Genomic DNA, 14,638 nt, shown 5'->3' on the forward strand with positions numbered 1-14,638 from the left:
TTATGAGCTAGTTCAAAGTTCAGTTCACAATTTTTAAAATGAACTAGTTCAAGTTCATAGTTCACAATTTAAACATTTGAAGTTCACAGTCCCAAAAATGAACTACTTATTTTAATGTGCTGCTCTGGGCTATTTTTTTTTTTTTAAATTTAAGAACCTTGTTCCTTATCCATGTTGAAAATAAAATCTTCTCTCAGTAACATTTCAAAACAATACTATACTAAAATACAAAAAATAACAGATTTCACAATTTTCAACATTCTTTTTCCAGCATTTTAATTATAATAACAACAATAATAACAATAGTAATAATAATAATAATAATAATAACAACAACAACAATAATAATAGTAGCAATACTACTACTACTACTACTACTAATAATGTTATTATTATTACAATAATATTTCACAATTTTCTTTTTTTTGTCTAAGCTGCTATGCAAGGTGCTAGCCTGCTCATTGGGAGCAATTTTGGGGTTCAGTGTCTTGCTCAAGGACACTTCGACATGTGGAAAGGACGAGCTGGGTATCGAACCGCTGAAGGACGCCGAAGGACCTGTGGTCCCCAGGATTCACCAGCACAGCCAGACCGTGTGGGACTCCAAAGGCTTAATTCTAACACGGTCTCCCGGTTCAGGAGTCCATGTCCTTGGCTGTCCTGTTGAAGAATTTGGCTCGTCTCTATCTAGTGTACATAGTGTCAGTATATCCAGTGTATATATTTGTAATTATTTATAATCTTTTTAGGGCACATCACAGAGCTGGCAGTAACATTTCACTGTACATTGTACACTGTACCATATACATGTGACTAATACAATCTGAATCCTTTGACTCAATCTGTGTTTCACCTCTGGCTGCAGAAGACCCCTGGTTGGTAGTAGGGTTCTGGTTCTTCTTAGCAGTCTCTGAGCTGGGCTTGTGTCTGGTACTTGAGTTGGCGTGTTGCAGTGATCCGAATGAAGGAAATGAAAGACACGCACATCCAAAATAACCTGTTTAGGTGGGTGCTGGATCCAGGGGCATAAGCAGTCAGTAGATAAAGGGAAAAAAAGGGTCCGCACACCAAAGACCGCTCCCGTTTAGCAGTGTATTTGTTGCACCGTGACGTCTCAGGCCACCCGGCCCTTCCTCAGACTTTAGCAGAATAAACAGGAGACACCCTCTTAAATACGTACTTTGAGTTGAACACATGCGCTGCCAATCAGTCCAATTAGTATCAATTAGTAATATGGGCAGTCAGGGATAGGACAAGCTCAGTACATAGAAAATACCACATCACTCAGTACATATTAATATAAAGTGTATAAAGTGCATGTTGTACAGTAGCAATCCAAATACATGTCAAAAAGAAGCAAAAGTAGTCAGCTAAAAAAACGTCATAATGCTACCTATAGAGGCGCCTCTTGTCTAATCTTAACAGATGCACAAGAATAAGACAAAAAAGAAACATAGGGATCGGATCATAGACCAAGTACAAAGCGATAACAAAGAGAGAGTCAGAGCAAATAGATGTAATCACAGGGTAGGAGCATAGGAGCACAATAGATTGTATTACAGAAAAGCCCTTTAGGTGTCAGTGTGTTAAGTGTGTGTATCCAATAGAGTTCTCGCTTTAAGAGGAGATTGTTAATGTCACCCCCTCGACGCGGAGGTTTCACCATTTCTAGAGCTGTATAGGGGCGACTGTAGCTCAGTTGGTAGAGTGGGTCGTTCAGTGATCGACGGGTCAGTGGTTCGAATCCCAGCTCCGACTGTCCACATGTCGAAGTGTCCTTGAGCAAGACACCTAACCCCAAATTGCTCCCAATGAGCAGGTTAGCACCTTGCATGGCAGCTACCACCATTGGTGTGTGAATGTGTGTGTGAATGGGTGAATGAGAGGCCATTGTAAAGCGTTTTGAGTGCCACTAAGGAGGAAAAGCACTATATAAGTGCAGTCCATTTACCATTTAACTGTCTAGAGGTCTTGCCGACATAAGCAAGAGAGCAAGGGCATTTTAACATATATACACAACATTAGTGGAGGAACATGAGATAATACCTTTGATGTTGTATTTTTTGCCACTATGTGGGTGATGGAATGAACTGGACTTGTGTGTGAAGTGGCATTGTTGGCAGTGACCACAGGGGTAATTCCCAGAGGGGATAGCACTCAGAAAATGAGAGGGTGTGGGGGACTATCATGGGGGTCTCTTGTAGATGACCCGGGGAGGCTGAGGGAGACATTTCTTGAGCACTGGCTCAGTGTCAATGATGTGCCAGTGTCTTTTGATTACCTTCTCCACATCTTTGGATAGGGGAGAGTATTCGATGGCACAAAAGGGTCTGTACTCAGTCTCTTTTGGTCTGGTGGTGGAGAGACACTCCATTTGAGACAGGTTGTGTAGGCCTTTTCGATCCAAGCCTCTTTGTAGCCTCTCTGTCTGAATCGGTTCTTAAGTTCAACTGATTGGGAGTCCTCATCAGAGCTGCAGATCCGATGGATGCGGTTGAACTGGGATACAGGGAGGTTCCTTTTGAGAGGGAGAGGGTGGTATGAGCCATGGAGAAGGGAGTTTCTATCAGTAGATTTGCGGTAGAGATTCGTTTTTAGATTATTATTCTCTTTGATCAAAAGCACATCCAAAAAATGAATCTGGTTGGCATCACAGGACATAGTGAACTGGAGATGCTTGTTTTTGGAGTTTATGAAACTATAGAACTCATGCAGAAGAGTCTCCGAGGCTGACCACACAAAAAATATATCATCAAGGTATCTCCTCCAATTGTATATGTAGTGGATGAAGGGATTTACCTGGTCGTTGAAGATGATGTCCTGTTTAAAAAGTCCTACATATAGTGAGGCGAAACTTGGACCCCATTGCTACACCTGAGATCTGGAGAAAACACGAGTTGCCAAAAAGGAAGAAATTAGAGTTGAGTATATCCTTGGTCAGTTCCAATATAACCTCAGTGCAAGGGTAACAGTCAGATCTTTGTTCCAAGAAAAGTGTTGCGGTTATCCAGCATGGACAGGTCCTCTTCAGCAGCCTTCCTCGGCTTTCATTATTAGTCGCTTGGCTGTTTTCACAGCAGACTCTGCCTTCCTGTTGCTTTGTGGGTATCCAGGAGATTATGTTCTGTGCTGGAACTCCCACAGCTGACGGAGACACTGGAAATCTTTGGAAGTGTACTGTCGACAATTAATTCACACTGAGATGGTTCCTCTTCAGTTTCGATGCTGTCATTTACTGTCCTTATCCACCACCACAAACTCCAGTTGACAGTTTTTATGTCCCTACCATGTCGGGCAAAGTGAGCCTTCAGCTTCTTTATCACAGTACTTGATTTTGTATCTGGTAAGTTGTCGGTTTCCCAAAAGTTTGAATAATTGACTGTACGCAGGTTGTTTTTGTTGTCATAAGCAAACAAATGTCTATGTGGTCTACCTGTTTTATGTGGTCTACATGGTCTAATTTATGTGGATGTAATGTTCTGTTGTTTTCTATCAACTGATCTGCAAATATCAAATGTTGTTATGAATCTCATCTGTTTGTTAGTTCCCAGCCATTAGACACATTCTCTGGCACGCCAGAGGCTTCCCTCCATGTACGGCGGGTGATATCACCTTGGATTGTGTACAGAATAACAGCTCTCTCACCTCATAAGATGATCCTGAACACTCAGTTCCTCTAGTATTGCCTGATATCCATTGGCGTGTCTTTCTGTGGAATGGTATTGCTTAGTGTCTGTAGTACATTGCCTTCTCGGGTAGCAGAGGGGATTGTGCTTAGTCTCTCTCCTGAGGCAGGTAGTCCACCATGTTGATCGTCTCCATCTCAGCTCCCACTGACTCTGTAGTTCAGCTCTCCCATAAGTATGCTCTGCTCATGTTGTCTAGAAGCAACATGTCACGTCCAGGGACATGGGTCACATCTATGAACCCTGAACAATATTCTTTGGAGTCTATGGTGCACTCAGCAATGGCTTCCTGACAATGATATCCAAAGGCTTATAGTCGCTCCGCCCACTCACCTATCTCAATCCTGTACTCTCCTTCCATGCACCCATCGCCTGTAAACACATCTACTAACTTCTTCTTTATTTGTTCGATGGTTAATTCACACAGAGATGGTTCCTCTTCAGTTACGATGCTGTCAAATGTTCCCATACTGGATTTCTAGCAGTTTCATAGCTTCATTTGCCTTCCTGCAGTTTAGTGTCCTTATCCACCACCACAAACTCCAGCCACGATCATTTCTGGTTTCTCAGGTTCCTCACCTTCACCTCGCATTTGCCTTTTTTCTTTTTGCATTCCATAACCCTACCTACTACCAATTTACCTGCCTACCTACTACCAACCTACTTACTACTACCAACTTACCGACCTACCTCCTACTGTATCAACTTACAGTACCGACCTACCTTCTACCAACTTACCTACCTACTACCAACCTACCTACCATCTTACCTACCTAGCAAACTACTACCAACCTACCTACCAACTTACCTACCTACCTACCAACCTACTTACCGAACTACTACCTTTCTACTACCAACTTACCTACCTATCAACATACCTACCAACTTACCTACCTACCTACTACCAACATACCTAACTACTACCTACCTACCAACTTACCTGCCTACCTACCTAACTACTACCAATCTACCTACCTACCTAACTACTACAACCTACCTACTGTACCAACTTATCTACTACCTATCTACTACCTACTTACCTACCCATCTACCTACTACCAACCTACCTACCAACTTACCTACCTAACTAACTTTTACCAACTTACCTACCTACCTACTACCAACCTATTGGACCAAATGTCCAATGTCCAGTAGGCTATCGTCCAAGGGCAAGTGTTGTAGCTCAGTGCCGGGGGCTACCCCAGGCTCGACGCCGCCGCTCGTCACCGCCGCCTGGTAGGCTACCGTCTCAGCAACACACGAGAACGACCGGCAGTACAGGGCAATTCTCACAGGGTCCTAAATTCCAATCCATTACATTACATTACAGTCATTTAGCAGACGCTTTTATCCAAAGCGACTAACAATAATTGCATTTAACGTAGGAAGAGCCAATGTACTACTACTTGCCAGAACTCACAAGTGCATCTTCTTTCTAAAACAAGTGACTAAGAGCATAATCTAGTGCTGAAGGCAAAGTGCAAGAATCACAATCTAAAGTACAGTGCAATAGTACTTTAGTCCAGATTGAGCTTGAGGTGATGTGTCGTCATCCACTCCGAGCACCCAGCTATGCGTGTCTCCACTTTTGTATCAGAAGGGGGAAATGACAGAACCAGTTGGGTGTCATCGGCATAGCAGTGATAGGAGAAGCCATGCGAGCGAATGACAGAGCCCAGAGATGTAGTGTAGAGGGAAAACAGGAGAGGACCCAGGACAGACCCTTGTGGAACCACCGTAGTCAGACTACGCGGTTCCGACGTCGACCCTCTCCATGTCACCTGGTAGGAGCGGCCCGTCAGGTAGGATGCAAACAGGGAGTGTGCAGAGCCATCGATGCCTTTCTCTTCGAGGGTGGAGAGGAGGATCTGGTGGTCTACCATATCAAATGCTGCTGACAGGTCTAGGAGTATCAGGACAGAGGAGAGAGAGTTCACTCTTGCGGCATGGAGTGACTCTGTTACTGCAAGGAGGGCGGTCTCTGTCGAGTGGCCAGCCTTGAACCCGGATTGGTGGGGATCTAGGAGGTCGTTCTGGTGGAGGTACGAAGACAGTTGGTTAAAGATAGCACGTTCAAGTGTTTTGGATAGAAAGGATAGAAGGGAAACCGGTCTGTAGTTTTTGACATCAGAGGGTTCGAGGGATGGTTTCTTTAGGAGGGGGGTGACTCTGGCAGTCTTGAAAGCAGAGGGAAAGCATCCTGATACAAGAGATGCATTGATGAGGTGGGTTAGGAAGGGAAGGAGTTCGGGTGCAACAGACTGAAGGAGAGTCGAGGGAACAGGGTCTAGGGAGCACGTGGTGGGGCGGTTAGATGTTACAAGGTTGAGGGCCTCGTTGGGGGAGAAGGGAGAAAAGTGGGATAAGGTGGGGCGTGGAGAGGAGTGGGGGAGCAGGGAGGGGAGAGAGGGTGGGGGGGTGAGTTTCGTGCACGGAGCGTTGACCGGGGGAGGGGGGAAAGAGGATCTGATATCGTTAACTTTCTTGTCAAAGAAGTTGGCGAAATCATCAGGGAGAAGGGAGGAGTTGGGAGTAGGAGGTGGGGGCTGGAGTAGTGAAGAGAAGGTTTCAAAGAGTTTTTTAGGATTGGAAGCAGAGGTTAGGATTTTAGAGCAGAAGAAAGCAGCTTTAGCAGCAGACAGAGAGGAGGAGAATGTGGAAAGAAGAGATTGGAAATTAAGAAGGTCCTCTGGGTGCTTGCCTTTCCTCCATTTACGCTCAGCTATTCTGAGGCTCCGTCTATCAGTACGCACTGAGTCCGACAGCCATGGGGCAGGTGGAGTTGGGCGTGCAGGCCTGGAGGTGAGGGGACAGAGATTGTCCAGAGAAGAGGAAAGAGTAGAGAGGAGAAGATCAGTGGCAGTATCAGAGGGTAGGAGAGAGAAGGATTCAGGGGTGGGGAGGGCAGAGGTGACAGCAGAGGAAAGGTCAGTAGGGGAGAGCGAGCGGAGATGGCTACGGGCGGTAACCATGTGGGTAGGAGGAGGAGTTACAGGGGAAGAGGGGATGGAGAGGGAGTAGGACATGAAATAGTGGTCAGAGAGATGGAGGGGCATGACAGACAGGTTAGAGGTGGAACAGTGTCTAGTGAAGATGAGATCCAGCTGGTTGCCGGCTTTGTGAGTAGGAGGAGAAGAAGAGAGGTGAAGATCGAAGAAGGAGAGGAGAGGTTCCAATTTCTCACTCTGGATGTTGAAGTCCCCGAGAAGGATGAGTGCGGACCCATCATCAGGGAAGTGCGAAACTAGTGTATCGAGCTCCTCTAGGAATTCACCAAGAGGACCTGGTGGGCGATACACAACAGCAATGGTGAGCTTGATTGGATACATGACAGAGACAGCATGGAATTCAAAAGAGGGAGGGGAGAACTGTGGAATCGAGACGAGTGAGTATTTCCATGTTGGGGAAATGAGCAGGCCAGTACCACCACCTTGCCTCGCAGCTCTGGGAGTGTGGGAGAAAGAATACACATCTGACAGGGCTGCGGGTGTGGCAGTGTTCTCTGGTGTGATCCATGTCTCGGTGAGAGCAAGGAATCTGAGGGAGAGCAAGGATGCATAGCCTGAGATAAACTCAGCTTTGGGCACCGCCGACTGGCAATTCCAAAGTCCCCCTGTCACCACTTGCTCTCTATGAGTTGAGACAGTCGGATAGATGAGGTTAGAGGGGTTACGGAGTCTGGGGGTGACCCAGTGTCTGCGTGACCCCCGGAGAGGGAACACAACAGGAATTGGATGCAAACACATAATGCTAACAAAACAGGTACAGAGGTAGGTGCAGACGTACTACCTTCCTGACTTCTTTCTTGACAAAGTCGCTCTTGAATAAGTCACCCGGTGCCTTTGGTCGCCCTAGCCTTCGGTCGCGCGCCGGAGGGAGCTGTCGCCGTCTAAGCCGTCATTGATTAAGGCCTGTAACTGCTGATTGCTAATCGTCTGCCAGGAGAGTAGGCCACTCCCTCAGCCCACTCAACAGGGCAATTAGTCTAGCTCAGGCCGAAACTAACTCTCACAATAACATTGAATAACAAAGCAGTTTCACAACGACACTGACGACTTAGCACTTAGCACTAGCTATTAAAGTAAGAAAATTATACTTAGGTTTCTAGTTCAGTCTTGTAGCTCCAAGTTCCTTCCAGAGGTTAAAGCAATCCAACCACATCAATCGCCCCAGACACACAGCGACTGTAAGCTCCCAAGGATCGGTACTGTATCGCTACTTAGAGTCGGCCTGGGCGTAGGCAAACCTATAGCCCAGGGTGTGTGTCGGAGCGCCTCGGTGTTCCGCTGTCTGATCCTCCGGCCTCCACGTCCCGTGGCCGCTGCTCCTACGGCAGAAAGAAATGCCAACAATTCCGGGCCACAACCACACCGATCTCCCAGCAGCCAACTCTTACTGTAGCAATGCTAAGCACCCCCACTCATGCTACTAACAATTAGCCTGGGTATAGGCGAGCCTAATACCCAGGGTGAGATGTCTTCGCCTGGGGGATCTGGTCTGGTCCACTCGAGGGAGGCTGGCTCTCACTATCCGGTCTGCCGTGTGTCTCCGCGTCTGTCCGCGTTCTGCGTCTTTATCTTTATGTGTCTGCGTTTTCCAGGTTCACCCAGGTGTTTGTTATGGTGCAAATTAGTTATCCGTATCCCGCCCCCTAGATGTTCCTACAGGGCCACAATTCTGAGGTGCTCGCCTCCTATTGGCTGATGGCCACGCTGTCCAGGGTAAAAGTCTTTAGAGTAGACACAGGAGTTATTGTGATAAGAGAACAATCCATTGTATGCACATCCACAGCAAAATAAAATGAAATGTACCACTGCAAACTTGTTTGCAACCCATAGTCAAAATGTATTTCAACACATACAAAGTAAATCACACAACCAAGCAAATATGACACAACTCCACCCTGTGACACCAGCTTTAACTAGTCCGCATAGCCACATCTAGTTACTAGCTAGCTGCAATGAACTTGTCTAAATATGTAGCTAACATTAGCTGAATAGCTCTTCACCACATCGTATTAGCAGATTGCGGAACGGATTGGGTATCAAGTTTGTGGTAGTCAGTGCCCGATCGGTTCCATTATCAAGTTTGTCAAGTGGTGTTGCCGTACAAAATGATGGAACAGGCGCGCATGCGCAGATGCTATTGGAACCATTCGGGCAGCTGGAACCGATCTGACATGCTTCAAATAAACCGTAAGGATACCCTCGTCTTCTTCTTCTCTGGGTTTACTGGCGGATCGCAACCAACTTCAATGTGCATACCGCCACCTACTGTACCAGAGTGTATAACATTTTTTATACCATGGCCTGGGTTAATACTTTTTTCTGATTGGCCAGCAGACGTGCGTTAAAACCGTGTATACGTACACGTAGTTCCGCTGAAGTTTAATTATCAATCTAAATTAATGCGCCGGCTTTGACAGCAACCCAAATGAGCTAATCCCATAGCCTGCTGTACCATTGCTAGCTAGCCATGAACGAAGTGTTGGATACTGCATATTTGCTCTGCAACGCATCCATTGTCCATCTATTTGCCAACAAGCTCTTTATGATAGCCAGACACCTCACTGTCCCCAAATCAAAAACTGTTTTTTCACTTCATGTTATAACGTTAGCCTATCACTGTCAGTTGTAAGCTAAGGCTACGTCACATTCTTTGTAGTAGCCAGATATGATTTTGTAACGTCAGTCTGAGAGTTGCAGTAAAAGAAGCCAGACGTATGGAAAACGGTCTCCGCCTAGTTTATTCATTTACAGTATATACGGCATCCAAATATATCACAGTGTGAAGAGGCAATTGCTGGATTCTAATACCCTGTTGCTTCCCATAAATATGACACATCCCGTTCTCGCAAATCAACTCACAATGAACGTAAGATACGACTGACAGTGATATACCATGACATGAAAACAATATGTTTGGAGTTGAGGACAATCAGGTGTCTGGCTATCATACATAGTTTGTTGGCAACTAGGTTTGACAGCTGGACGATTTATATGTTGCACAGCAAATATGCAGTAGCCTACACTTCACTCATTGCTATCTAGCAATATCAGGTAGCTACAGTCATAGATATATGGGTACAGTGGGCATTAGCTAGTTTGGGTTGCTAGGCTCATTGTTTGGTTGCTAGGTCGTATCCAGGGTTGAGAGACATTGCTGAAAGAAAAGGTAACTTTCCATTTCACTTACGGTTCCAAACCCATGTTAACTATTGGATGTCATTGCTGTTCTTCCAAGAAAAAATAAAAAAAAAGATATTCAATTTGTAATTCCATAGCAACGTGATTTAGCAGTGAGGGACTATAATGAAACTCAGCAATGAGCAACACATAAATAACATTTCTTAATATTTTAATGTAGAAAATGCGAGTAAATGGCACATATTTATTTGTCTTTGGCATGTGGGGCCATGGTGTGCATTAAACAGTTTTAAGGCACTTTGCGGAGGCTCCGCTGCGCGTCGGGTGGTTCTTCGCCTCCACGTCGTGCCTTAAAACCGTTTAACGCACACCTATGAGTTGATTATCCCTCAGGTAATTTGCCTAGTTCTTAAGTTCTAACCTGTGTACCTAAGAAAGCAAATAATGCCTTGCATTCTTTGTTTTACCTTCATTACTCACATTTAGCTTGCACAGTTAGGACTTTATTTGTAGGCATATTTTTTTATCATTATTTTTATTAGGCCCAGACTGTAAATCTTAATACAGAGAAAGAATGTGCTTACATACAATTAATTAATTAATTAATCAGAAATTACACACAAAACAGTCATTAAAGGATTGCTCCTCAATAATACAATTTTGTAACTGTATGACTTCAATTTTTAGCTTAAAACGTAATTTACAAACATTCTTACAACTCACCAGTGACGTTAGTAATTTCCAATAAAAAATTGTAAGGATGAGGACTGTAACATAACGTAATTGTCACGTTATTTAATTACATCGTAGTTACATAATTCTATGACGACCAGTGTTGGGCAGTAACGCGTTACTAGTAACGCGCTACAGTAATAATATTACTTTTTCCAGTAACGAGGAGTGTAGCGAGTTACTAATCACATTTCAGTAATAATATTACAGTTACTTGCGCCCAGAAAGCTCGCTACTGCATTACTTTTGTCATAGGCCTGCTCTGTTTATTTATTTTCGTTTTACAAAGGGTGAAATAAAGTTTTGATTTCAGATTGAAGAACGTTCCGCTCACGTCCCGTCACATTACCAGGCAAGCAGCGAGCGAGCGTGACGACGTTAACATTCCATGGCTGGAAATACGCACACTATTTCGATTTCCTGGAACTGAAAGACAAGAATGTTGTCAAGTGTAAACTGTGTAAGTTCTACTAAGACTCTTTCTTGTGCCAGAAACACCACCTCAAATCTCCTGAAACATTTGCTACGCCAACACAGCAACATGAAGTTGGTGGAAAGAGAACCGGACCGTGATGAGCACGCTGCAAAAGGTAGTCAATATGGAAAGTAATATATTACATAAGTAACTAGTTACTTTTGGCTGGGAGTAATAAGTAAAGTAACGATATTACTTTTAAAAAGGGTAATGAGTAATAAGTAATATATTACATTTTTTGAGTAACGAGCCCAACACTGATGACGACACATCAACATTGCTGTATAGTCTCCATGACAAAAGGTTATTTTGCGACCATAAAGGCCTGTTGTCACAATGTCGACAGTTGGTTTACCAAACTATGACCAATGTGCCACGTAGACTTTACGTACTGTGTTAGTAGGGCTGGAGCAAACTAACTAGGCTACTGCTGTTTCTCTTGTTCTACTAGGCTACTCGCTTCAAATATTCATTAAACCTACAGTACCACTAGACCGATTGTAAGTGTTGACCTGGCAATCTGTCCAAAATATTCCAGCCCAGTAGGATAGAGAAACTATCAATTCAAATGCAGACCAACCGTTTGAGATAGAATTTAATAGTAAGGATTTCTTAAGCAAAGATCCCCTTCTCCCTTTCTCTATCCTTCTATCCCTCTCTCCATCCTTCTCTCCCCCTCTCTATCCTTCTCTCCCCCTCTCTATCCTTCTCTCTCTCTCTCCATCCTTCTCTCCCCCTCTCTATCCTTCTCTCCCTCTCTCTATCCCTCTCTCCCCCTCTCTATCCTTCTCTCCCTCTCTCCATCCTTCTCTCCCTCTCTCCATCCTTCTCTCCCCCTCTCCATCTTTCTCTCCCCCTCTCTATCCTTCTCTCCCCCTCTCCATCCTTCTCTCCCCTCTCTCCATCCTTCTCTCCCCTCTCTCCATCCTTCTCTCCCTCTCTCCATCCTTCTCTCCCTCTCTCTATCATTCTCTCCCTCTCTCCATTCTTATCTCCCCCTCTCTATCCTTCTCTCCACCTCTCCATCCTTCTCTCCCCCTCTTCATCCTTCTCTCCCCCCCTCCGTCCTTCTCTCCCTCTCCCTCTCTCCATCCTTCTCTCAGAGAGGAGACTCTTCTCCCCTGTGTGTGTGTGAACAGTCCAAGCTCTAGTGGACCAGAGTACCAGTATCCCACGCTAGCCAGCGTTCTAGAGGAGATCATTCTGCCACAGAGGACAGGTTGAGAGCATCACGTCCTACCCAACGGATCCGCCCGAAGAAAAGGCCTTGTGGTGGGTGGGGCCTACTCTGTGGTGTGTTTGGATTGGTCAACCCTGACACCTCTGCTCTGGGAGCTGACTCAGTGGCAGAGCTGAGACAGAGACGGGGGGATAGATGGAGAAAGAGAGAGAGAGGAAGGGGATGGGGGGAAAGAGAGGATGAAAGGGAGAGAGAAGAAGAGAGAGTGAAAGAGAGGAAAGGGAAGAGGAGAGAGAGAATTTTACAGCTGCCTAGGAGCCGAGACAAACATCTGGCTATGTGTACCAGAATACAGAAGACAGAGGGATATGAATAGCAAACCTTAAACCCTGTCTCTCTCCCTCCCTCTCTTTCCCTTTCTCTCTCCTTCTCCCCCCTCTCTCTCCGCCTCTTTCTCCCTCTCTCTCCCTCGTTATCTCTATCTCTCTCTCTCCCTCTCTCTTTATCTGCCTCTATCCCCTCTCCTCCACACCTCGTTGCTATGGCTACCTTGCAGTGTGCTGGCATGCACTCGGTGGCGTTGGTAACCATGGTGATGAGATGCTGAAGTGGATCATTAGGGGTCTGCTAAGATCTGCAGGTGTGTGTGTGTGTGTGTGTGTGTGTGTGTGTGTGTGTGTGCGCGCGCGAGTGAGTGTGTGTGTGTGTGTGTGTGTCTGTGTGCGTAAATGGTAAATGGACTGCACTTGGATGGATGGTAAATGGTAAATGGACTGCACTTATAAAGCGCTTTTATCCAAAGCGCTTTACAATGGCGTCTCATTTACCCATTCACACACACATTCACACAGCAGCTACTGTAGCTAGCCTGCTCAGTGGGAGCAATTTGTGGTTCAGTGTCTTGCCCAAGGACACTTTGACATGTGGACAGGAGGACCCCTATGTGTGTGTGTGCGTGTGTGTGTTTGTATATGTAGATGTGTGTCTGTGTGTGTGTGCCTTGTGAGTGAGAGAGAGAGAGAGAGAGAGCTTAGGTATAATGTTTAAACGTGAGAACATCAGTGATTTGAGAGGCAGTGAAGTGGGCTGAATTCTGTCATTGTAACTTGTCCTCTCTATTGTTGTGTCTTCGTATCCTTTATTGCTGAATGAATAGAATAGAATATACTTTATTGTCCCCTTAGGGAAATTTGTCTTGGACTCGTTTGCTGCACAAATCAACTCTATACATAGAAACAGAGGACGACAGCACATCACATGTCTCACATACATACTACTCACAACACGTCTCACATACAGCAAGAGTCCGGCTCGCAAGCAGAGCAGTCCACTGTACACCGAATGTTCAATTTATAATCTCTCTCTCTCTCCCCCCTCTCTCTCTCCATCTCTCTCTCCCTCCTCTCTCTCTCCATCTCTCTCTCTCTCCCCCCTCTCTCTCCATCTCTCTCTCTCTCCCCCCTTTCTCTCTCCATCTCTCTCTCTCCCCCCCCCTCTCTCTCCATCTCTCTCTCTCTCCCCCCTCTCTCTCTCCATCTCTCTCTCTCTCCCCCCTCTCTCTCTCTCTCCCCCCCTCTCTCCCCCCCTCTCTCTCTCTCTCCCTCCCCTCTCTCTCCATCTCTCTCTCTCCCTCCTCAGTTGCGTATAGGTATCCATACAGGCTCGGTGCTGGCCGGGGTTGTGGGAGTCAAGATGCCTCGTTACTGCCTGTTTGGAAACAACGTGACCCTCGCCAGCAGGTTTGAATCCGGGAGTCACCCTCGCTGTATCAACGTCAGCCCCACCACATACCAGTGAGTACCTACCCACACACACACACACACGCACACACACACACACACACACACACACACACAGGGCTGGGGACAGATGGACACAGGAAACCGTCACTGATGCTTAGAGGTGAACATTTATTTTCCAACAAATAATTGAATTGTGGTGACGTGGGGATCCACAGGGGGGGGGGACAGTCCTTGTCCTGGAGGGAGAGAGAGAGAGAGGTTAGGGTTGCACCATGGGCAAACGGGCTTGTGACTTCTCTTCTGTAAGGGCCTCCAGGTGCCACCGCTCAATTTACGCCTCTCAGAGCCATCAGGTCGTCGGTAGGCCAACACAGGTCTTCTCCAATAATCAACTCAGGTTTTTCCCAAACTCAAAGTCTTCGGCCCCTACGGGCACAGGTGGTCATCCATACATAGAACAAAAACAGAACAGTCTTACTTAGTGAGAAGAGAGTCCTCTGCTTCCATTCACATCTCTCGCAATCTTCGCTCTGCACTCTCTGTGCTGGCAGGCAGGGCTGGAGGGCTCGTTAGTAGAATTAGAGGATGGTGTCATCTCTCCAGCTCTGCCAGCAGCGGGGGAGGTACACGCCCTCCCAGCCTTGGCCTTGGTTGTGGGCGCTGTTCTGCAGTGCAGC

At 46.0% G+C, this 14,638-nt stretch overlaps 1 protein-coding gene across 1 annotated transcript in view; it reads left to right on the plus strand.

The window, feature by feature from the left end:
* Window positions 1–14,638, plus strand: part of gucy1a2 (guanylate cyclase 1, soluble, alpha 2) — a gene marked incomplete at both ends in the record, with an annotated part of 81,121 nt that overhangs the window by 51,923 nt on the left and 14,560 nt on the right. The window contains one exon of the mRNA XM_084439634.1: window positions 13,858–14,012. Coding sequence (XP_084295760.1) covers window positions 13,858–14,012 — 155 coding nt within the window. The remainder of the gene's footprint in view (window positions 1–13,857; window positions 14,013–14,638) is intronic.

Source organism: Borostomias antarcticus, assembly GCF_949987555.1.
Source record: "Borostomias antarcticus genome assembly, chromosome: 1".
Taxonomy (NCBI): Eukaryota; Metazoa; Chordata; class Actinopteri; order Stomiiformes; family Stomiidae; genus Borostomias; species Borostomias antarcticus.